The sequence below is a fragment of the Oncorhynchus clarkii genome, chromosome 17 (assembly GCF_045791955.1).
Source record: "Oncorhynchus clarkii lewisi isolate Uvic-CL-2024 chromosome 17, UVic_Ocla_1.0, whole genome shotgun sequence".
Lineage (NCBI taxonomy): Eukaryota > Metazoa > Chordata > Actinopteri > Salmoniformes > Salmonidae > Oncorhynchus > Oncorhynchus clarkii.
In genome coordinates, this window is record NC_092163.1 from 26,449,381 (window position 1) to 26,472,941 (window position 23,561).

The 23,561-nt window shown below is 40.8% G+C and overlaps 1 protein-coding gene across 1 annotated transcript in view; it reads right to left on the bottom strand.

The window, feature by feature from the left end:
- LOC139369696 (potassium voltage-gated channel, KQT-like subfamily, member 2b) overlaps window positions 1-23,561 on the bottom strand; it is a 75,896-nt gene that overhangs the window by 47,638 nt on the left and 4,697 nt on the right. Inside the window, exon 2 of the mRNA XM_071108953.1 lies at window positions 3,196-3,286. Coding sequence (XP_070965054.1) covers window positions 3,196-3,286 — 91 coding nt within the window. The remainder of the gene's footprint in view (window positions 1-3,195; window positions 3,287-23,561) is intronic.

The following is a 23,561-nucleotide window of genomic DNA, read 5'->3' on the forward strand; positions in this document are numbered from 1 at the left end:
ATCCCAAGGAGCACTGTGCAAGCGCTAATATTGAAATGGAAGGAGTATCAGACCACTGCAAATCTACCAAGACCTGGCCGTCCCTCTAAACTTTCAGCTCATACAAGGAGAAGACTGATCAGAGATGCAGCCAAGAGGCCCATGATCACTCTGGATGAACTGCAGAGATCTACAGCTGAGGTGGGAGACTCTGTCCATAGGACAACAATCAGTCGTATATTGCACAAATCTGGCCTTTATGGAAGAGTGGCAAGAAGAAAGCCATTTCTTAAAGATATCCATAAAAAGTGTTGTTTAAAGTTTGCCACAAGCCACCTGGGAGACACACCAAACATGTGGAAGAAGGTGCACTGGTCAGATGAAACCAAAATTGAACTTTTTGGCAACAATGCAAAACGTTATGTTTGGCGTAAAAGCAACACAGCTCATCACCCTGAACACACGATCCCCACTGTCAAACATGGTGGTGGCAGCATCATGGTTTGGGCCTGCTTTTCTTCAGTAGGGACAGGGAAGATGGTTAAAATTGATGGGAAGATGGATGGAGCCAAATACAGGACCATTCTGGAAGAAAACCTGATGGAGTCTGCAAAAGACCTGAGACTGAGACGGAGATTTGTCTTCCAACAAGACAATGATCCAAAACATAAAGCAAAATCTACAATGGAATGGTTCAAAAATAAACATATCCAGGTGTTAGAATGGCCAAGTCAAAGTCCAGACCTGAATCCAATCGAGAATCTGTGGAAAGAACTGAAAACTGCTGTTCACAAATGCTCTCCATCCAACCTCACTGAGCTCGAGCTGTTTTGCAAGGAGGAATGGGAAAAAATGTCAGTCTCTCGATGTGCAAAACTGATAGAGACATACCCCAAGCGACTTACAGCTGTAATCGCAGCAAAAGGTGGCGCTACAAAGTATTAACTTAAGGGGGCTGAATCATTTTGCACGCCCAATTTTTCAGTTTTTGATTTGTTAAAAAAGTTTGAAATATTCAATAAATGTCGTTCCACTTCATGATTGTGTCCCACTTGTTGTTGATTCTTCACAAAAAAATACAGTTTTATATCTTTATGTTTGAAGCCTGAAATGTGGCAAAAGGTCGCAAAGTTCAAGGGGGCCGAATACTTTCGCAAGGCACTGTATATGCTTTAATTTTGAAGGTTGTCAAAGTTATTTTGTAAGTGGATTCATATAATATTTTACATGTGCATATATAGCCAACTGAGGCAAACAATAAGCAACACGGTATGAATAGGTGATCTAATGAACAGCTAATACATGCCATTCACCCCATGTGTCTGTGTTACTGGTGTGTTTTTTGTTGTTGTTACATGTGCATTCTACATTTTACATACATGTCACTTCTCTTTCTTTTCTTCACAGTAGTTACCTGGCAAGAATATAGTTACTTGACATGCATCACATTTGGATAGACAGTACCCAAACACATACTGGTATAGCAGGGGTACTCAACTCTCACCCTACGAATCAAATCAAATCAAATGTTATTTGTCACATACACATGGTTAGCAGATGTTAATGCGAGTGTAGCGAAATGCTTGTACTTCTAGTTCCAACAATGCAGTAATAACCAACAAGTAATCTAGCTAACAATTCCAAAACTACTACCTTATAGACACAAGTGTAAGGGGATAAAGAATATGTACATAAAGATATGAATGAGTGATGGTACAGAGCGGCATAGGCAAGATACAGTAGATGGTATTGAGTACAGTATATACATATGAGATGAGTATGTAAACAAAGTGGCATAGTTAAAGTGGCTAGTGATACATGTATTACATAAAGATGCAGTAGATGATAGAGTACAGTATATACGTATACATATGAGATGAATAATGTAGGGTATGTAAACATTATATTAGGTAGCATTGTTTAAAGTGGCTAGTGATATATTTTACATCATTTCCCATCAATTCCCATTATTAAAATGGCTGGAGTTGAGTCAGTGTGTTGGCAGCAGCCACTCAATGTTAGTGGTGGCTGTTTAACAGTCTGATGGCCTCTAGATGGAAGCTGTTTTTCAGTCTCTCGGTCCCAGCTTTGATGCACCTGTACTGACCTCGCCTTCTGGATGATAGCGGGGTGAACAGGCAGTGGCTCGGGTGGTTGTTGTCCTTGATGATCTTTATGGCCTTCCTGTGACATCGGGTGGTGTAGGTGTCCTGGAGGACAGGTAGTTTGCCCCCGGTGATGCGTTGTGCAGACCTCACTACCCTCTGGAGAGCCTTACGGTTGTGGGCGGAGCAGTTGCCGTACCAGGCGGTGATACAGCCCGACAGGATGCTCTCGATTGTGCATCTGTAGAAGTTTGTGAGTGCTTTTGGTGACAAGCTGAATTTCTTCAGCCTCCTGAGGTTGAAGAGGCGCTGCTGCGCCTTCTTCACGATGCTGTCTGTGTGGGTGGACCAATTCAGTTTGTCTGTGATGTGTACGCCGAGGAACTTAAAACTTACTACCCTCTCCACTACTGTTCCATCGATGTGGATAGGGGGGTGTTCCCTCTGCTGTTTCCTGAAGTCCACAAACGAGGTCCGGAGCCTGCTGGTTTTCTGTTCTAGATGATAATTAATTGCACCCACCTGGTGTCCCAGGTCTTAATCAGTCCCTGATTACATGGTAACAATGAAAAAATGCAGTGGAACTGGCATCAAGGTCCAGAGTTGAGTTTGAGGGCTGTATAGTATAAATGATCTATCATGTTTTTTTTCATTACTATTATACAATATGAACTTTTAAACCCCACCCCTCAGCTACTCTCAGTCCATCCCACCCATCTCCATAAACCACCTTCTTTTGATTTCCATGTGTCATATATTTTTCAACTTTGCTGTTTCACATAAATTCTTAACCTTTCTAATCACATAGTAACCACAGCTTTTAAAGTTAAAGATTAATATTGTTATATTGTTGATTGATTTGACTATGTCTTTCCAAATCTCCCAACAGTGCTATTTGTAGGGTTCATTTTAGGTAAATGTGATTTTTCAGCCATTCAATAACCTGTGACCAGAAACAAGCCACGTACTGGCAATACCAGAATCAGTGATCTAATGAGTCTGTCTCTTTACAGCAAAATCTGCAGAGCTGAGATGGTTGTATGCACCCTATACATCAGTGTTACTTATACATTTCATGAACTATACAGTAAGTGGGAGACAAAGTGCCTACCAGTATGTACAAGGCATCTTCAGAGCTCTTCTCATACTCCTTAATGGTGGAAAACACAGAGAGGACCAGACAGGAGAAGACCAGCAGAAAACTGTGGATAACAAGATAAGAGAAAACATATTAAGGTCAATCTGTACCATGTCCAATCCAATCAAAATACACTTCAATTACAAATAGTCTTCTGTCTCCACCGATAACTACTATAAGTACCCCTATATACCACAGGCAAGTCAATAAACCTGCAAGTAATACCAATTTCACACAGAGAGGTCTGATGGGGTTTCAGAGGCTTAACAAATTCAATTGATTAATATGGAATTGCTGAGCTTCACTGTATCCCTCTCCCAAGTCATGAAGAGACACATGAGCTATTGTAGGAGACACAAGAGATTAGTCTGACAGTAGACGGTTAGGAACCCAAGAGGGTTTGAGTCCTATAGATCAGAGCTGGGGAGGAGGGAAAAAGTCAATATATTGACAGATGTCATTTTTCAATATTTGGTGAAATAGATTTAAATGGTGAGTAGTGGGTGTTACAGTAGACAGTGATGTGAAGGTCGGGGTCGGGGTTGGGGTTGGGGCAAGGGGGAGACAAGGAAATTTGAGGAGAGGAAGCTAAACTGAAAAAGGCAAAGGAAATAAAATAAGAAAAATATTGAAGACAGAATGGGTATTTCCAGAGTACTAGACCACAGGTGTAGAACTTTCTGGTAAAATAAATACATTGTGAAACGTCCACGTCTGTTTCGGGATATTACAACAAAAAGTTATGACAAACACCGAACATTATTTTCTTTCCCCCCAGACGTCATTACACTCGCGATAGTACAGCAGAATATGTATTGCATATGTACTAACCCTAACCCTAACCTTTTTTTTTTTAACCACACTGCGCTCCTCAGCTCCGTTTAGTCAACAACAACAAAAATAAATAAATGTGCCCAGGGCGACCAGTGGTGCTTTCACCTTATGCAGATCTAAGCTTTACATAAACACATATTAAACCAAAATGGATCTAAAATAGAGGCCCCCACCCCATAACAATTGCAATTAACTTTCCCATTACTCGTTGACACTGCTTTGGCAGATACAGTGTCTTGCGAAAGTGTTCACCTCTCTTGGCATTTTTCCTAATTTGTTGCCTTACAACCTGGAAATAAAATGGACTTTTGGGGGATTAGTATCATTTCACTTACACAACATGCCTTCCACTTTGAAGTTGCAATATATTTTCTCTTGTGAAACAAACAAGAAGACTAAAAAAACATAACACTTAAGTCAATACTTTGTACAGCCACCTTTAGCAGCAATTACAGCTGCAAGTCTCTTGTGGTATGACTCTATAAGCTTGGCACATCTAGCCACTGGGAGTTTTGCCCATTCTTCAAGGCAAAACTGCTCCAGTTCCACCACATGGATGGGATTCTCGTGGTGATGAGAGGTGTTGGGTTTGCACCAGACATAGCGTTTTCCTTGATGGCCAAAAAGCTCAATTTTAGTCTCATCTGACCAGAGTACCTTCTTTCATATGTTTAGGGAGTCTCCCACATGCCTTTTGACGAACACCAAACATGTTTGCTTATTTTTGTCTGGACACTTCTGTAAAGCCCAGCTCTGTGGAGTGTACGGCTTAAAGTGGTCGTATGAACAGATACTCCAATCTCCGCTGTTGAGCTTTGCAGCTCCTTCAAGTCCTCTCTTGGCAGGTTTGTAGTGGTGCCATATTCTTTCCATTTTTTAATAATGGATTTAATGGTGCTCCGTGAGATGTTCAAAGATTTTGATATTTTATTTATAACCCAACCCTGATCTGACTTCTCCACAACTTTGTCCATGACCTGTTTGGAGAGCTCCTTGGTCTTCATGGTGCCACTTGCTTGGTGGTGCCCCTTGCTTAGTGGTGTTGCAGACTCTGTGGCCTTTTAGAACAGGTGCATATATACTGGGATCATGTGACACTTAAATAAAGTCCGCCTGTTTGCAATCTAACTAATTATGTGGCTTCTGAAGGTAATTGGTTGCAGCAGATCTTATTTAGGGGCTTCATAGCAAAGGGTGTGAATACATATGCACGCACCATTTTTCCGTTTTTCATTTTTTTAATAGTTTTTGAAAAAAGTATTTCAATTTTTTTTTAACTTCATCAATTTGGACTATTTTGTGTATGCCCATTATATGAAATTCAAATAAAAATGACAGGTTGTAATGCAACAAAATAGGAAAAACGCCAAAGGGGGTGATTACTTTTGCAAGACACTGTAGCTGCTACTTTGAAGGTTTTCCTTGCAGTGATAGAATCTTCTGGCCAGTATCAGTCAATACACTTATTGTAAGTTGCTCTGAAGACTTTCTAAGAGCGTGACTTCATTGTAAAATGTCAAATGACTTCATTGTAAAATGTAAAATGACTTCATTGTAAAATGTCATATGACTTCATTGTAAAATGTCAAATGACTTCATTGTAAAATGTCAAATGACTTCATTGTAAAATGTCATATGACTTCATTGTAAAATGTCAAATGACTTCATTGTAAAATGTCATATGACTTCATTGCAAAATGTCATATGACTTCATTGCAAAATGTCAAATGACTTCATTGTAAAATGTCATATGACTTCATTGTAAAATGTCAAATGACTTCATTGCAAAATGTCATATCCTTCAAGGACATTGAGCGAGAAATCTGCTAGGAAGTATCTATTATGACTGACAATGCTTGCCTTGGCACATCGACGTGTGACGCAAAACATTACAAACCAGGGTAAATGGATACTTGCTCGTCACCATGACAGAGGCAGAGTCCCAAAAGGCATCCTATTCCCAGATTTATAGTGAACTATATAGGGAATAACGTGCAAATTGGGATGTAACCATATAGTACAGCCAGTGCTTTAGCAAGCACATGGTCGCTGCAAGATGATTCATTAGGCCTCCCGATAGGTCACTCGACTACTCGGAAACAGTTGTCGGGTATGTCGTTAAAAACATCCCACGTTAGTGTGTTTACACTGTCACCATTTGAAAAATAAACTGATGAATCATTGGATGAGCAGTGCTATGTCAAGGACGACTAGAGAAAAAAAAAAGTTAGAACACTAGTTAAAACCTGTACATATAATCAACTTTTTATAAGACTGTATGAACATTTACAATGGCTTGTAATAACTATTATGTGTTATGTTTATATGTAGCAACATTTCAACTGAATCAAAAATGCCCGCAGGCTAGGAGACCTGGGTTCAAGACCCACAAAGGGTGGTGCAATGTAACTGTTTTTCAAGTAATTACTATCTTCGGTTTTTAAATGTTTTGTAGCCAGTTGGCTACAAAACATTTAAAAACCGAAGATAGTAATTACTTGAAAAACAAGCGTCTTATTGGGCAAGTTCAGGTAGTTTCGATTCCATGTTTGAGTCTGTTTGCTTCCGTTTGGTGCCTATTAAGAATCTTACATTTGTCTTTGAAAACACTGTCTACTTTATGGACCACAACCAAGAAGATAGAGGCTTGGATGTGAAACATCAAATAACTTGGCACAGATGCTGGGTGCTAAGTGCAATTACACTAATAAAATCAAAAGATAATGGATCGGTGCACTGCCGTCATTGATAAACAGATCCTTTTAAAAAAAAATCATGACCAGCCAGACCAATTCATGTCTCCCCTGAAAAAGAGATACTGTGGCTTTACCATTCTCCAGAAGTGCACACTCGTTCACTCCCCTTCAAGCATTTAAAAGCCTTAGCTTGTTGCAAGTTTAGCTGGAGGGAGATAATAGGAATATAGCCTAAAGCTCTATAGGCCATGCTCTGTTTCATGTCTGGGCCTGCTCCTCTGTAAAGGATGACTAACAGGGTTTTAACGGATGGGGCCTTTCCTTTTGTATCGCTTATCTCTGCCTTAGCGTATTAGTCAGGGTCCTAGAGAATGGTCTCTCTTTCTCTCTCTCTCTCTCTCTCTCCCTCCCTCCTTTTATTTTTATTTTTTTTCTCCCTCTTTCGGTCTTGTTTTCTCTCCCTCTCTATCTCCCCTCTCTGTTATCTTTCACCAGGCTCTGGTCATTGATAAACCACTTCCTCTGGCTGTTTCTGAAGTAGTAGAAGGCTGTTCTTTCTCTCTCACAGTGCCGGTGGGGTGAGCTAAAGTAAGCAGTCACGCCCTCTCGCCTCGGGCTCAGACAGATTCTGCCAGACAGGCTGGAAGAAATACAGCCCACTCAGCAGCAGCAACAGAATCAGTACCGTGGCAGCAACAGCAGTAGCACAGGGAGTACAAGGATCAGGAGCCAGAGGAAAAGCCTGGCCTGTTTCAGACCTGCTCCACTCCATCCCTGCCAGCCCCGAGGGGAGAGGGGGGGGGGGGGGGGGGGGGGGGGGGGGGGGGGGGGCAAGGGGAGAAAGAGAGAGAAAAAAAGAGAGTGAGTGCACTCCACACAAGCCCCCACAGTGCTCCAGTTCCAGTCCTCCAGCTAGGAGCTCGGGGGACCAAAAACAATATTTCAACTCAACGCACCAAAAAAATAACAGACAGCTGAAAATCCATTACCCCCTCAGCAGGGTAGCCCTGCAGTGTTGTCTCACTTTGGTTTGTGTGTGTGTGTGTGTGTGTGTGTGTCTTTGTGTCTTCCGCCCATGAATGCGTTTGTGTGTGTCTGTGCACAAATATGTCGGCACAAATACGTGTGTATTCGCATGTGTGCGTGTATCAAATGAAATTGTATTGGTCACATACACTTATTTAGCAGATGTTAATAAGGGTATAGTGAAATGCTTGTGTTCCTATTTCCAACAGTGCAGTAGTATCTAAGAAATCACACAAATCTAATAGTCAAATGATGGAATAAAGAAATATACAAATAATAGATTGAGCATAGGTGTGTTTGTTTTTAGTCATCCCAGACATCAATTTCGCCCTGTGACACTGTCTGTGGTTAAGCAGGTGACTGGTGAAGCAGCAATCAATTACTGCAGCCACAGCCACAAGCTCCTGGCTGAGTCCCCTCAGTAAGCCGAGCACTTCTCCGCCGCAATGTGCCATGCAAATGAGTTCATGGAAAAGCTCTCTCCATCAGGGAATACGAGCGTCGTGTCAGGTTAAAGGTTTGCGCTCCCATCTTAGCACAGCGACTCTGGCGAAGCCTTTGATTGGACTTGAGGACACCGAGCTAATTGGTGCCACCGCCAACGTTTCTGTCTGAAGTATTTTTGTACATGTGGAACACAGCCCGGTTTAAAATGGAGGCCCGCTTTGAACTCCGAGGGAGTGTTGCTCGCTGGAGCGATCGATCGGCTAGGTTTGGTGCTGTGAGGTTGTTGTAGCATAGGCCGGAAGGTGGAAATGGAGAACGTGGTAGTGAACTGTTTAATCTGATGGTCAAAGAAAAAAACAAAGCACTCTGTACATTGAATCGAACGCTAGTTGTACGATAGGTTTGTTTTGGAAAGTGTTGTAGTATCAAGATGCATTAGGTGTACAGTGTATATATATATACAGTGGGGCAAAAAAGTATTTAGTCAGCCACCAATTGTGCAAGTTCTCCCACTTAAAAAGATGAGAGAGGCCTGTAATTTTCATCATAGGTACACTTCAACTATGACAGACAAAATGAGAAAAGAAATCCAGAAAATCACATTGTAGGATTTTTAATGAATTTATTTGCAAATTATGGTGGAAAATAAGTATTTGGTCACCTACAAACAAGCAAGATTTCTGGCTCTCACAGACCTGTGAGATCTGTTCCCAAGAACTGTATTTCCACCCATAAGAGAGAGACGCATGATGATATGCAAATGTGTGCAAGGTTCGAAATTATTACATTTTAATCAAATATTATATCTGTTTGGGCTTCTTGCGGTCAATTTGCAGTTTACAAATTATTTGTCATTATGTTCCGGCCCCCCGACCATGCGCTCAAGAAAGAAATCATCCCATCTAGTTGATGATCTCTAATGTATACTGAACAAAAATATAAACACAACATGTAAAGCGTTGGTCCCATTTTTCATGAGCTGAAATAAAAGTTCCCAAAAAAGCTCCATGTGCACAAAATTGTTTACATCCCTGCTAGTGAGCATTTCTCCTTTGCCAAGATAATCCATCAACCTGGCAGGTGTGGCATATAAAGAATCTGATTAAACAGCGTGATCATTTCATAGGTGCACCTTGTAATGGGGACAATAAAAGGGAGCCTCTCCATCAATAAAATGTGCCGTTTTGTTACACAACACAATGCCACAGAGATCTCATGTTTTGAGGGAGCGTGCAATTGGCATGCTGACTGCAGGAATATCCACCAGAGCTGTTGCCCGAGAATTGAATGTTAATTTCTCTACCGTAAGCTGCCTCCAACGTTGTTTTAGAGAATTTGCCAGTACATCCAACCAGCCTCACAACTGCAGACCACGTGTAATCACGCCAGCCCAGGACCTTCACATCTGGCTTCTTCACCTGCGGGATCAACTGGGAAGGGGGAGAGGGGGTGCTGAGGAGTTGTTTTTTTCCTGTAATAAAGCCCTTTTGTGGGGAAAAACTAATTCTGATTGGTTGGACCTGGCTCCTAAGTGGGTGGGCTTCTGCCCAGTCATTTGAAATCCATAGATTAGAGCTTAATGAATTTATTTAAATTGACTGATTTCCTTCTATGAACTGTAACTCTGTAAAATTGTTGAAATTGTTGCATTTATATATTTTTTCAATATATGTTGTGACATGGATCAATGTTGTCTGGCATTCCCTAAGCTATAAGAGCAAAAACCTTGAGGTGATGTGCATTTGAGGTGTGTGTGTGCCCTCTCCTTGACACGGCCACCTCTGAGGACAGAGGGGCATTATTACATCCCATGACAAGGCTGTCATCAATATTCAGGCTTGTCTTGACCTCTCTGACCATATGATGTTAATATCAACAACAATCAATATTGATTGAGGCTTCTGACTACACTTAAAGGAACATTTGCTTGTATTTGTTAGTGGTATTTGTTTCACTAGTCACTCGTCCAAAAATGTTGAGAAAAAATTGACTAATGGAACAAATATCAAAAGATTTTGGAGTTTTCCTTTAAGGGAAAACAGTATGCATTTTTCCCAAACTACACCCTATTTCCTACATAGTGTACTACTTATGACTAAGGCCAATAGGGCTTGGGTCAAAAGAAAGGCACTTTGTAGGTAACAGGGTGTCATTTGGGATGTAAAGTATGACTAAGACAATGGAGGTTAAAACCAAAACAGGAAAAGTTCTGAAAATACCTCCATGAAAATGGAATCATGCTGTTACAAATAACAGTCTTAGAAAAACCAAATGGCCAAGAACATTGTAGAGAAATTAATCAAAATTATATAATCAAAATTATATATATATAAAAAATGTAACTTTTAGTGATATCTCAAATTACTGGTGTAATCCCACCGAGTCATGCAGCCAAGGGGCCCATGATCACTCTGGATGAACTGCAGAGATCTACAGCTGAGGTGGGAGACTCTGTCCATAGGACAACAATCAGTCGTATATTGCACAAATCTGGCCTTTATGGAAGAGTGGCAAGAAGAAAGCCATTTCTTAAAGATATCCATAAAAAGTGTTGTTTAAAGTTTGCCACAAGCCACCTGGGAGACACACCAAACATGTGGAAGAAGGTGCTCTGGTCAGATGAAACCAAAATTGAACTTTTTGGCAACAATGCAAAACGTTATGTTTGGCGTGAAAGCAACACCCTGAACACACCATCCCCACTGTCAAACATGGTGGTGGCAGCATCATGGTTTGGGCCTGCTTTTCTTCAGCAGGGACAGGGAAGATGGTTAAAATTGATGGGAAGATGGATGGAGCCAAATACAGGACCATTCTGGAAGAAAACCTGATGGAGTCTGCAAAAGACCTGAGACTGGGACGGAGATTTGTCTTCCAACAAGACAATGATCCAAAACATAAAGCAAAATCTACAATGGAATGGTTCAAAAATAAACATATCCAGGTGTTAGAATGGCCAAGTCAAAGTCCAGACCTGAATCCAATCGAGAATCTGTGGAAAGAACTGAAAACTGCTGTTCACAAATGCTCTCCATCCAACCTCACTGAGCTCGAGCTGTTTTGCAAGGAGGAATGGGAAAAAATTTCAGTCTCTCGATGTGCAAAACTGATAGAGACATACCCCAAGCAACTTACAGCTGTAATCGCAGCAAAAGGTGGCGCTACAAAGTATTAACTTAAGGGGGCTGAATAATTTTGCACGCCCAATTTTTCAGTTTTTGATTTGTTAAAAAAGTTTGAAATATCCAATAAATGTTGTTCCACTTCATGATTGTGTCCCACTTGTTGTTGATTCTTTACAAAAAAATACAGTTTTATATCTTTATGTTTGAAGCCTGAAATGTGGCAAAAGGTCGCAAAGTTCAAGGGGGCCGAATACTTTCGCAAGGCACTGTTAACACCAGAAAACTGAGGTTACTAATGATGCTTTAGCAATGCCATCTCATTAGCTGAACAACAAGAGAGGATGAGGTGGTTACACGTGCTGTTGGTGCAGCAATTCAAGGAGTGAAGGAACAAGTTGCTACCTTGCAAGATAAACTGGACACCCACGTGGGATCAGTTCGAGCACTAATAGAAAAAGTGGATCACATTCAAACTGAGGCAAAGGGCCTAAAAAGGGAGGTGAACATCTGCATTTCTGAACTTGAGAAGATGCGTTTCAAAATGGCGTCGCTTGAGGAACAAAACAGACGCAATAACGCAAGGGTCACGGGGATTACTACAAACCGGGAGGGAGGTGATGCAATTGCTTTCCTGCAAGAAATGGATTGCGTCACGTGTTACTACTCCGATTCAAATGGAAAGGTCCCACAGGATCTACAACCAAAATGCAAAGAAGGACAACCCCCAGGACATCGTCTTCAAGGTTCTCAGATACCAAGACCGCAATGCTATTCTACAAGGAGTGCGGGAAGCAAGAAAGAATGCGCCCATCCAAGATGCCGGGAGAACCATACGTTTTATGCAGACTACAGTGCCTTCACAAATGAGCGAAGGAAAGCATTTGCAGATGTCCAGAGGGTGTTGTACACGCAGAAAATACCCTCTTTTCTGATCTATCCCGTTACCCTGCGACTTACTTTCAACAGACAGCAGGTTGATAAGGAGGCGGAGAATGAAACGGGAGCAACTGGGCGCTAAAGATGCAGTTAACCGGCTAGCTAACGTTTAGTTGACTACTCAACTCTTATATACAGTGGGGAGAACAAGTATTTGATAACCTGCAAAATCGGCAGTGTGTCCTACTTACAAAGCATGTAGAGGTCTGTAATTTTTGATCATAGGTACACTTCAACTGTGAGAGACGGAATCTAAAACAAAAATCCAGAAAATCAAATTGTATGATTTTTAAGCAATTCATTTGCATTTTATTGCATGACATAAGTATTTGATACATCAGAAAAGCAGAACTTAATATTTGGTACAGAAAACTGTGTTTGCAATTACAGAGATCATTCGTTTCCTGTAGTTCTTGACCAGGTTTGCACACACTGCAGCAGGGATTTTGGCCCACTCCTACATACAGACCTTCTCCAGATCCTTCAGGTTTCGGGGCTGTTGCTGGGCAATACGGACTTTCAGCTCCTTCCAAAGATTTTCCATTAGGTTCAGGTCTGGAGACTGGATAGGCCACTCCAGGACCTTGAGATGCTTCTTACGGAGCCACTCCTTAGTTGCCCTGGCTGTGTGTTTCGAGTCGTTGTCATGCTGGAAGACCCAGCCACGACCCATCTTCAATGCTCTTACCGAGGGAAGGAGGTTGTTGGCCAAGATCTCGCGATACATGGCCCCATCCATCCTCCCCTCAATACGGTGCAGTCATCCTTTCCCCTTTGCAGAAAAGCATCCCCAAAGAATGATGTTTCCACCTCCATGCTTCACAGTTGGGGTGGTGTTCTTGGGGTTGTACTCATCCTTCTTCTTCCTCCAAACACGGCGAGTGGAGTTTAGAACAAAAAGCTCTATTTTTGTCTCATCAGACCACATGACCTTCTCCCATTCCTCCTCTGGATCATCCAGATGGTCATTGGCAAACTTCAGACGGGCCTGGACATGCGCTGGCTTGAGCAGGGGGACCTTGCGTGCGCTGCAGGATTTTAATCCATGACGGCGTAGTGTGTTACTAATGGTTTTCTTTGAGACTGTGGTCACAGCTCTCTTCAGGTCATTGACCAGGTCCTGCCGTGTAGTTCTGGGCTGATCCCTCACCTTCCTCATGATCGTTGATGCCCCACGAGGTGAGATCTTTCATGGAGCCCCAGACCGAGGGTGATTGACCGTCATCTTGAACTTCTTCCAATTTCTAATAATTGCGCCAACAGTTGTTGCCTTCTCACCAAGCTGCTTGCCTATTGTCCTGTAGCCCATCCCAGCCTTGTGCAGGTCTACAATTGTATCCCTGATGTCCTTACACAGCTCTCTGGTCTTGGCCATTGTGGAGAGGTTGGAGTCTGTTTGATTGAGTGTGTGGACAGGTGTCTTTTATACAGGTAACGAGTTCAAACAGGTGCAGTTAATACAGGTAATGAGTGGAGAACAGGAGGCTTCTTAAAGAAAAACTAACAGGTCTGTGAGAGCCGGAATTCTTACAGGTTGGTAGGTGATCAAATACATATGTCATGCAATAAAATGCAAATTAATTACTTAAAAATCATACAATGTGATTTTCTGGAATTTTGTTTTAGATTCCGTCTCTCACAGTTGAAGTGTACCTATGATAAAAAAAATGACAGACCTCTACATGCTTTGTAAGTAGGAAAACCTGCAAAATCGGCAGTGTATCAAATACTTGTTCTCCCCGCTGTATCTTTATTTTGGACAGGAACTTCACCTAGTGCCGGGACTGAAAACGGAGGACGCTTTCCTTCACTGTTGGAGCTAAGGATTAACATTAGCTGGCTAGTGGAGCTGGAGGCTGGTTTAACCTGTTGACTTTATTTGGGATGCTTTATATGATTTCTTCATTATTATTATTATTTAGTACCGGATTACAGAAAATATGGTAATGTTTTCACTGTTTGAACTCTTGGATTTACAGCAATCATCAGACTACCTAACGTTTCAACAACATTTCAATTGAGGTATGTTGAAGTTGGAACGTAATTAGTAGGGTTTGATAGCTTTGGAGGTGATTAACATTCATCACTTCATTGTGTCCCTATTTTCCTAAACCACTGTAGCCAGGCTTTGTTTTCATGTTTGGCTACACAGCTTCACAAGTGTCATTTCGCTTGGTTATATCACCCTGAACTTGTCTACTTTCAAATATTTTTTTGATATGTTGGATAAACTGATTGGAATATATTTTATTTAGGAGGAATAGGCCAGAGTTCTAGAGAACTACAGAGCTGCGTTGTGTGGATGTCACACTTCTCAGAAACAGGGCGGGGGTTCTGGCGGCAGGTGGGGGGAGGGTTCTTAATCTCGGTCACTACTTATCGAAGGTAAATCTAAACCACTTTCAGTTCAACTCGTAATTACCAGGATTGTTTTTGACAATGGTTAAACGGTCTCTTTTATGCCTGAATGTCAGTGGGTTGAATGCAAAAATTAAGAGAACTCAAATGTTTAGACCAAAAATATTGCTATTGCATTCATCCAGGAATCTCATTTGCTTACAGGATAAGGTGTATAAAGTTGCTGCTTCGACTAGTGGAGCCTCTAAGTCCAAAGGCGTGGTTATTTTGATAAAAAGGAATTTAAACTTTAGTTATCGAAAAGACTAGCAAAGATACTTCAGGCCGCTTAGCTTACATTTACAAGTCTATATATGGCAAGAAAGTAGCATTTGTGTCTATCTATGCACCCGCTGTTTTTGAGGAGAGCATTTTCCCTGGGCTTACATGAGAATTGTTATCACTTTCAGAGTACGAAATTGGTCATAGGGGCAGATATGAATGCAGTTTTCAATCTCAAGCTTGATAGATCCACGCAAACGTTTTCACATGCCCATCAATCAGCATCATTAGCGTTGAACGCAATGACGGAACATCTCAATCATCTCTGATGTGTGGCGAGTTCAGAATCCGGGCATCAAAGATTACACCTGCTTTTCTGCATATCACAAATCATACTCTAGAATTGATTGTTTTCTATTCTCACGTACTCTAAGTATGTGCGTCGCGCCAATGCAAATAGTGCCTGTCACGCTTTCAGATCATAATCCCAAGGTTACTCAAGTGGATGTGAGCTTTAAGGTAAATAAAAAATACGACCCTTCTTCAAAACAAATTGTTTGTGGCTGAATTTCAAGCCAAAGTAGTTGAATTCTTAGCAAAATAATTCTGCCCTTGAACAAGGCAGTTAACCCACTGTTCCTAGGCCATCATTGAAAATAAGAATTTGTTCTTAACTGACTTGCCTAGTTAAATAAAGGTAAAATTTAAAAATGTAAAAAACAAAGGACTCTGTAGAGGACCCAAGGTTTACATGGATGGCTACTGAAGGGTTTATCAGAGACTTTACATATTCTTTTGCATCTCACCTTAATAAAGCCAAGAATCACAGAATCAAGTTGTTGGAAAAAAAATTGAATCACTTGAACAGATCCTGAAAAGGAATTACTCAAATCATGTCAGCAATGATTTTAGGGTGTTTAAACTGGAACTGAATGATTTAATAAGGAGGTGAGCTGAGTTCATCATGCATAGAGTGAGGCAGAACTATTATTTTAATGGGAGAAAACCAAGCAGGCTTCTAGCCTTAAAATTGAAACAAAGTGAATCTTGTACTTCTAGAAAATCTATTCAATCACCAGTTAAAGGTTTACTTTCTCATCCACAGGAAATTGTCGAGAGCATCCTGGCGGGCTGTATCACTGCCTGGTACGGCAACTGCTCCGCCCTCAACCGTAAGGCTCTCCAGAGGGTAGTGAGGTCTGCACAACGCATCACCGGGGGCAAACTACCTGTCCTCCAGGACACCTACACCACCCGATGTCACAGGAAGGCCATAAAGATCATCAAGGACATCAACCACCCGAGCCACTGCCTGTTCACCCCGCTATCATCCAGAAGGCGAGGTCAGTACAGGTGCATCAAAGCTGGGACCGAGAGACTGAAAAACAGCTTCTATCTCAAGGCTATCAGACTGTTAAACAGCCACCACTAACATTGAGTGGCTGCTGCCAACACACTGACACTGACTCAACTCCAGCCACTTTAATAATGGGAATTGATGGGAAATGATGTAAATATATCACTAGCCACTTTAAACAATGCTACCTTATATAATGTTACTTACCATACATTATTCATCTCATATGCATACGTATATACTGTACTCTATATCATCGACTGTATCCTTATGTAATACATGTATCACTAGCCACTTTAACTATGCCACTTTGTTTACATACTCATCTCATATGTATATACTGTACTCGATACCATCTACTGTATCTGCCTATGCTGCTCTGTACCATCACTCATTCATATATCCTTATGTACATATTCTTTATCCCCTCACACTGTGTACAAGACAGTAGTTTTGGAATTGTTAGTTAGATTACTTGTTGGTTATTACTGCATTGTCGGAACTAGAAGCACAAGCATTTCGCTACACTCGCATTAACATCTGCTAACCATGTGTATGTGACAAATAAAATTTGATTTGATTTGATTTGATTTGAAAAATGAATGCAACATTTCAGTCTTTTTACCAGGAGTTATATAAACCTTCTATCCAGTTTGAACCAGACAACTGCAAGCAGTTTTTAGATAATCTTGATTTGCCCTTATTGGAGGAGATGCAATCTGCGGATCGGGGCCGACCCATCTCATTAGAAGAACTGGAGTCAGCACTGAAAGGTGCTAAAAGGGTAAATCACCTGGCCCGGATGGCATTCCACCTGAGCTGTTACCACATTTTTGGGACATTTTAGGACCAGTATTTTTGGAGTCAATTCATTCGGCCATCGACAAGGGTTAAAAAAAAAGATATATATATATTAACCTCTCTACTGCCAAAGAAAGGGAAAGATAACACAGACTGTGCAAATTATTGTCCGATATCTTTAATTAATTCGGACCAAAAATGTTGTTTAAAAGTATTGGAGTTACTTACGGATGGAAAAGTATTTGGATCAAAGTCGATTCACATGGACCAGTCAGGTTTTATGAAAGGTCGCCTTGCAGTTGACAATTAATGCACGATTAATGCATGTAGTACATGAACCACAACAGCTGGACACACCGTGTGCTGTGTTGTCTAGATGCTGAGAAGGCTTTTGACAGGCTTCAATGGCAGTACTTGTGGGCTATTTTGGAAAAAATTGGTTTGGGAAATAATTTTATCGATATGGTTCGTGTGTTATATGCTAACCCTGTTGCTATGGTTTCTACTAATGGCATACACTCAAGTTCATCCCCTATTTTTCGGGGATGTAGACAAGGAGATGGCCTATTCCCAACGCTATTAATTTTGTCGCTAGAGCCTTTAGCAAAACATTTAAGGCAGAATGTAGTTGCTACTCCTATTCTGATTAAATACTCCTCTCATACCATTTCACTATATATTCTATCTTCATTATCCACATTTCCCTGCGGTGAACAGAGGCAATGGGATTCCGGTCGGACCTCCTTTACTAGACAGAACACAGCGGCATACATGCTACAGGCATGGTGCCGGTAACTCTGCTGAAACACAGAGGTAAACAAGACATCACATAGAACTTTGACTGTTTGTTTGAGAAGAATAATGGTTAAATGATAAAGTTAGATGCGTTAAATTACACCAGTGACTGTTACCACGTAAACAATGAAGCGTACACTCAACATAGAGAAACAATGATAACAAATGTCATGACTTGTCATTCTGCAATAAAGTTATGTATGGAGAAAGCGTTACAACAAACAAAAACGGGACCATACCGATAAATTGTATGCATTCATATATGTGTTTTATATGTTATGTGTATCGCCATGTGTATAGTGCAAAGTGAGTGTTAACGTGCATGAAATTAAAATGGCCTGGGTTTTACCACGCGGTCCAAATTGTGGCCATCACGCACATGAACGCACACATTAACACACGAATGTCAGTATGGTTGCACACTCAGAGGTACAGCCTCGCACATAGACTGTACATGCTCTCAAACATACGCACAAACACACAACTACGTATAGTAAAACTACCACTAACACTTACTTAAAGCCTTCAGCTATCATAGTTTAGAACTTGTTATAATAAAGCTTATACTGTATGGTTTGGTCTGTGTATGTATCAGCACTTCAACTGATTCAAAATGGCCGCCATTTAGTTATTATGAGAAGACACTAAGTCATTATAAAACGGTCATGCATGTTAACGACAAGTCCACCAATGAAAGTGGTCCTTTGTAGCTCAGTTGGTAGAGCATGGTGCTTGTAACGCCAGGGTAGCGGGTTTGATTCCCGGGACAATCCATTCGTAAAATGTATGACTGTAAATCACTTTGGATAAAATCGTCTGCTAAGTTATTCAAAATGACCGGCATTTAGTTATTATGAAAAGATACTAAGTCATTATAAAAGGGTCATATATGCGAAGGACAAGTCTTACAAAACATAACCACATCATAATGCATTATAACCTACCTGTTGGCTTTAAGTAAAGTGTTGTCACACTACAAAACCTTGTCCCCAGGCTATTGGGCAAAGCATTTGGCAGAAGTGTCTGGGAACGGGATTGCCACACTACCACCTGCAACATACTGCACACATCTTCCTTGTTAGCAGTGAGAGTGCCTGGAGTCTGGGCTCGGCAAGCACACCAGTCCAACTGGGAGACTGGAGCTGGTAGCACCCTTACCCAATGGCAGTCACTGTTTTTCAGCCTCATTAGGCACTTGGCCCACAGCCTTTTGCCAGACAGATGTTGCCTCTACAAGCTGCTATTACGCCTTCTCAATGCTACCTCCTGGTTCCCATGAAGATTTTTGTTGTACATTTTGGTAATTTAGTTGAAATGAATCACACTTCGGCTACATTATAATAAGACTTCCCAATGGCACTAAATTAAAGTAGGACCAATGTGGGCCCGTCTAATACTTTTCTTTGGCCCCAGCCTCAGTCATGGAAACACAAAAGGCTGAATCTTTAGGCCAAGCACCGATGTAAATCCCAAAGGTGGAAAAAGGACATGAAACCTAAGTCGGGTTCATTGAATGTTCTTTTGAGCTCCTTTTTTTTTTTTAGCTTAAGGCAGAATGGGGCAAAATGTATATTTTGGGATGACTGAGTGTGCATTAAAAAGTTTTAAAATACTTATCAGTATTGGGTGATCAGGAAACAAAAACAGAAATACATCTAATCTGATCGAGTGCCTGGACTAATTTGACAGGAGTACCTGGACACAGAGATTTATATCACTCAAAGCTTTAATTGTGGATGCAGTAATAGTCTCCTGTATCGAGACTGCTGTGAAACTCTCCTCTCATCCCTCAACAATCTTGTCAGACAATTCCTTATCTCTCTCTTTCTCCTCTTGCTTTATCACTGCAAACGCCAATCAGGCTTTCAGGCACGGTTCTCATGTTGAAGGGGGAATCAATGTGTCCCGTCGTTATCTCCTAGGCGGTGTGTTAGTGTTCCAGGCAGCCAGATGTAATAGTCAGGCTGGCAGGCAGTGCCTTGGTCTTATCAGTTCTACTCAGGTGAGCTCACTATCTACCTCCCGAATGACTCATTAATCAGTAGAGTGCTGAGGCGCCACTAGCTCAGACCCAGCACAGCCCAAGATAGACCTCAAGGCCCCCTGGGACCATAACTGCGCCAGCACTGTAAAATAAACCATGCGGCGACATTGGGTTGGTCACAGCAAGCACCCAATACAAATTCATGCATGTACAGTATGCGCACACGCCTAGCTATACATAGGTGTTTGTTTGGTCAATGCAAAGGGTCCATGTTGCCGCTTGCACACGAGTGTAAGCGGCAACACAGAGTTCTGGCAAAAGAAAACTAAAACAAAACAACACAACATTCACAGTTATGTTATTGTCAGCTTGGAATCGATAGCAGTTTTATGCTAGATAAAGGCATGTTGTTTGTTTTTTATTTATTTAACTAGGCAAGTCAGTTAAGAACAAATTCTTATTTACAATGACGGCCTACACATGCCAAACCCAGACGACGCTGGGCCAATTGAGTGCCGCCCTATGGGACTCCCAAACGCGGGCGGTTGTGATACAGCCTGTATTCTTGTCATTAGATTTTCTGTTTGATAAGCATTTCCGCATGGACCATTTCACCCCTGGGCAGGTTAACCTGGGTTCAAAGCGAAAATGCCAAGGAGTCTGAACCAATGACATATATAAACCATGGATTGCTGATGCCATGTATTGGACATTGAGAGGCCACATTGGCACTCCCAAGTAGAAGCAGTCCTGCATAGGATTGAATGGAATTCTACCAGTTGAGGCTGCTAAGTGGAGGACAGCTCTTAATAATGGCTGGAAAGGAGCGAATGGAATGGCATCAAAACACATGGAATCCATGTGTTTGAGGTTGTTGATACCTTTCCACTTATTCCACTCTAGCCATTACCACATGCCCTTCTTCCCCAATTAAGGTGCCATCAACTTCCGTTGAATTCTATAGTATTTCAATGAAATTCTTCAATGACAAAATTACATGTTTTTAATCATTTTCCTGTTGTAGTGGGGACAATAACATTAGCAATCTCTGAAAATTATACTTTAAGGAAAATGTTATATATATATTTTTTATATCTATGTTTAGCTGACATAATATAATTTAAAAGTATGAATTAAGCTGTCTGCAATATAATACATGTGGCAAAAACAAATGTAGACATTAATAAATGCATTTCTAGAGCTTGCAAAATATTTTTTTACAATGGTGGGCGAGTGCCAAGTTGGAGGCACGGTGGCTTTAAAACAGCGTCAGTCTAGTGCAGTGGTGCTCAAACCTCTCCTTGGGGACCCCCAGCCATTCCATGTATTTGAACTATTCCAGAGGTAGCACACCTGATTCAACTTGTCTAAAAATTATTATAAGCCCTTGATTAGTGAATCAGGTGTGCTAGTTCAGGGCTACACTAGAACCACGGATCTAGTGTGTATATAAATCATTGGTCTGAACCTACTAGCCTGTTCACCACAGGGTGAACTCTGTGCCAGTGTGAAAACGCCCATATCATTTGCAAGACTTTTAATTTGTCTCTAATCAATGTTTTATTCATCCCCAGACTGACTCTAATGCATTGGCTGTACACTCCATTTGCTAGGACCAAGATTGCAAATGAGTAGACGTAGTGCTTTTGCAGGAAATAATGTTGATAAAAGCCTATTACTGTGATTGTCTATGGGAAGGAGAAAGAGAGAGACTAACTGCATATGACTTGATAAAAGTATACTATGTTCAATCTACAGGAAGGAGGAAGAGAGATAAACAGCATAGGCGTATTATTGGATATCAGTACTTGACAAAAGCCTACTGTATTCATTGGTAAAGAGAAAGAGAAAAACTGCCTAAGGATGTGAATCTCATATTTCTGACTTAGGCCACAACAGTACTTATAGAGGAAATAGGATGTGAGCGATGGCAAGACAGAGAGACAAAGTGTATAAATGCTCATTGATCAGACGCTCTACTCTGTTACAAAAAATATCCATACTGCATTGAAAAACAAATGAAAACAGCCAAACAGAAAAAAAAGCCTAATATCATGATTCAATCATTTGGTTCCTAACATAGGAACCATTTGCCTCTAGGCGCAAATGCAATAGTGTTCGAGCCATGTGCTTTGCTTTACAGGAACACAAAGTAGGAGCTAGAGGAGCTGTCCAGTTGCTTTTGGTGCTGAATTAGGAAAAGCCCTTGAAGGGTTACAGCAGTACACTCAATTAGCTCAGTTAGAATCACATTAAATCAACAGACTATTAACTATAGTTAGAGGGGAAATTCTGGCGTGACTGCCACTGGTAAAGTGTTGACAATTCAACATGAGACATATCTGTGTAATTTAAGGAATTCACACTGACACAGCAGTAGCCTATGATCTGATGTAAAAATGCATAATCCACGTTCCTAAAAGCATAATCGCATGGATCGCCTAGGTTGCCATTTAAATGGATAAAGTACTATCAAAAGGCTATGTCAACAACATTAACAAAAATGTCAAGGAATGACAGATTTCAAAGTGATGCCAAGTAGCCCAGATTAGATTGTTATTACAAACTAATAACAATGTAGCCCATACCACCATTCACACCCGTATAAAGGATATGTATGGAATAGGCTACATACATGCCTAATTAAAGTATGATGATATTTAAATGATTTCTGCTCATGCCATCCCACTGGGCACAAACTGGTTGGATCAATTGTTGTTTCAATGTCATTTGTCAACGTATTGTGACGTGGAATCTAAGTGGAAAATACATTGGATTTGAAAAAAAGTCATCCAAAGTCAAAACCGTTGTTTTGAGTGTGACATTTTAACCACATTATGTCATCATTGTAACTAAATTTCAACAGAGACAATCCTTGTATAAAATATGTTGAATTTGTACCTTTGAAACAACGTCAGATCTTCAACGTTATTTCCAGTATATATATTTTTTAAACTATAACTTGGGCAGTACCTCCTACTGGATCTATAGCTACCCTTTGGGTCTCCCATCCAGGGTCATTGTCTCATGGCCATCTGCACTGATCTGTCTGATAACTCGCAAACACTCATGGGGTAGCTCATAAGGAGGGTGGCTACAATGTGCTGTTCTAACACTAAAAAATATCACCAAGGCAACATCATCCTCTGAAACCCCTTTCATCATCAAAAAAGTCAGAGTTAATCTTCACAAAAACATTTTTTTTTCATGAGCAAATTCACTACTTAATCCTACATTTAGCTAAGGTGTTTGGTGGTTGTAGAATCAGTATTTATGTGCTACCTAGCTAACGTTAGCATCTGTTGGGTAGGTTACTTTCTAAATGTAAACTATACTAGTTCGTTACCTGTCCAAAATTGTAATCAGTAAGGTAATTTTTGGATTACCCAAATTCAGTAATGTAATCGGATTATTTTGTTACTTTTTGATTACTTTCCCCTTAAGGTGCATTAGAAGAAGACAAAAACTTAACAAACTTAAACTTGCACCTTTTTTCAAAGCTGAATTCAAAGTCATTGAGAAAACAGAAAGGTGTGATAATGTATTTGTTTTTTTCGCAAACATTTAAAAGTGATCCAAGAAGTAATCATCTAGTTTTTCAAAAGTATCTGTAATTTGATTGCAATATTTTTGCTGTAACATAACTGATTACAGTTAAAGTTTTTTTTGTAATCAGATTACATGTAAACAGTTACTCCCCAACCCTGCATCTGCTTGCT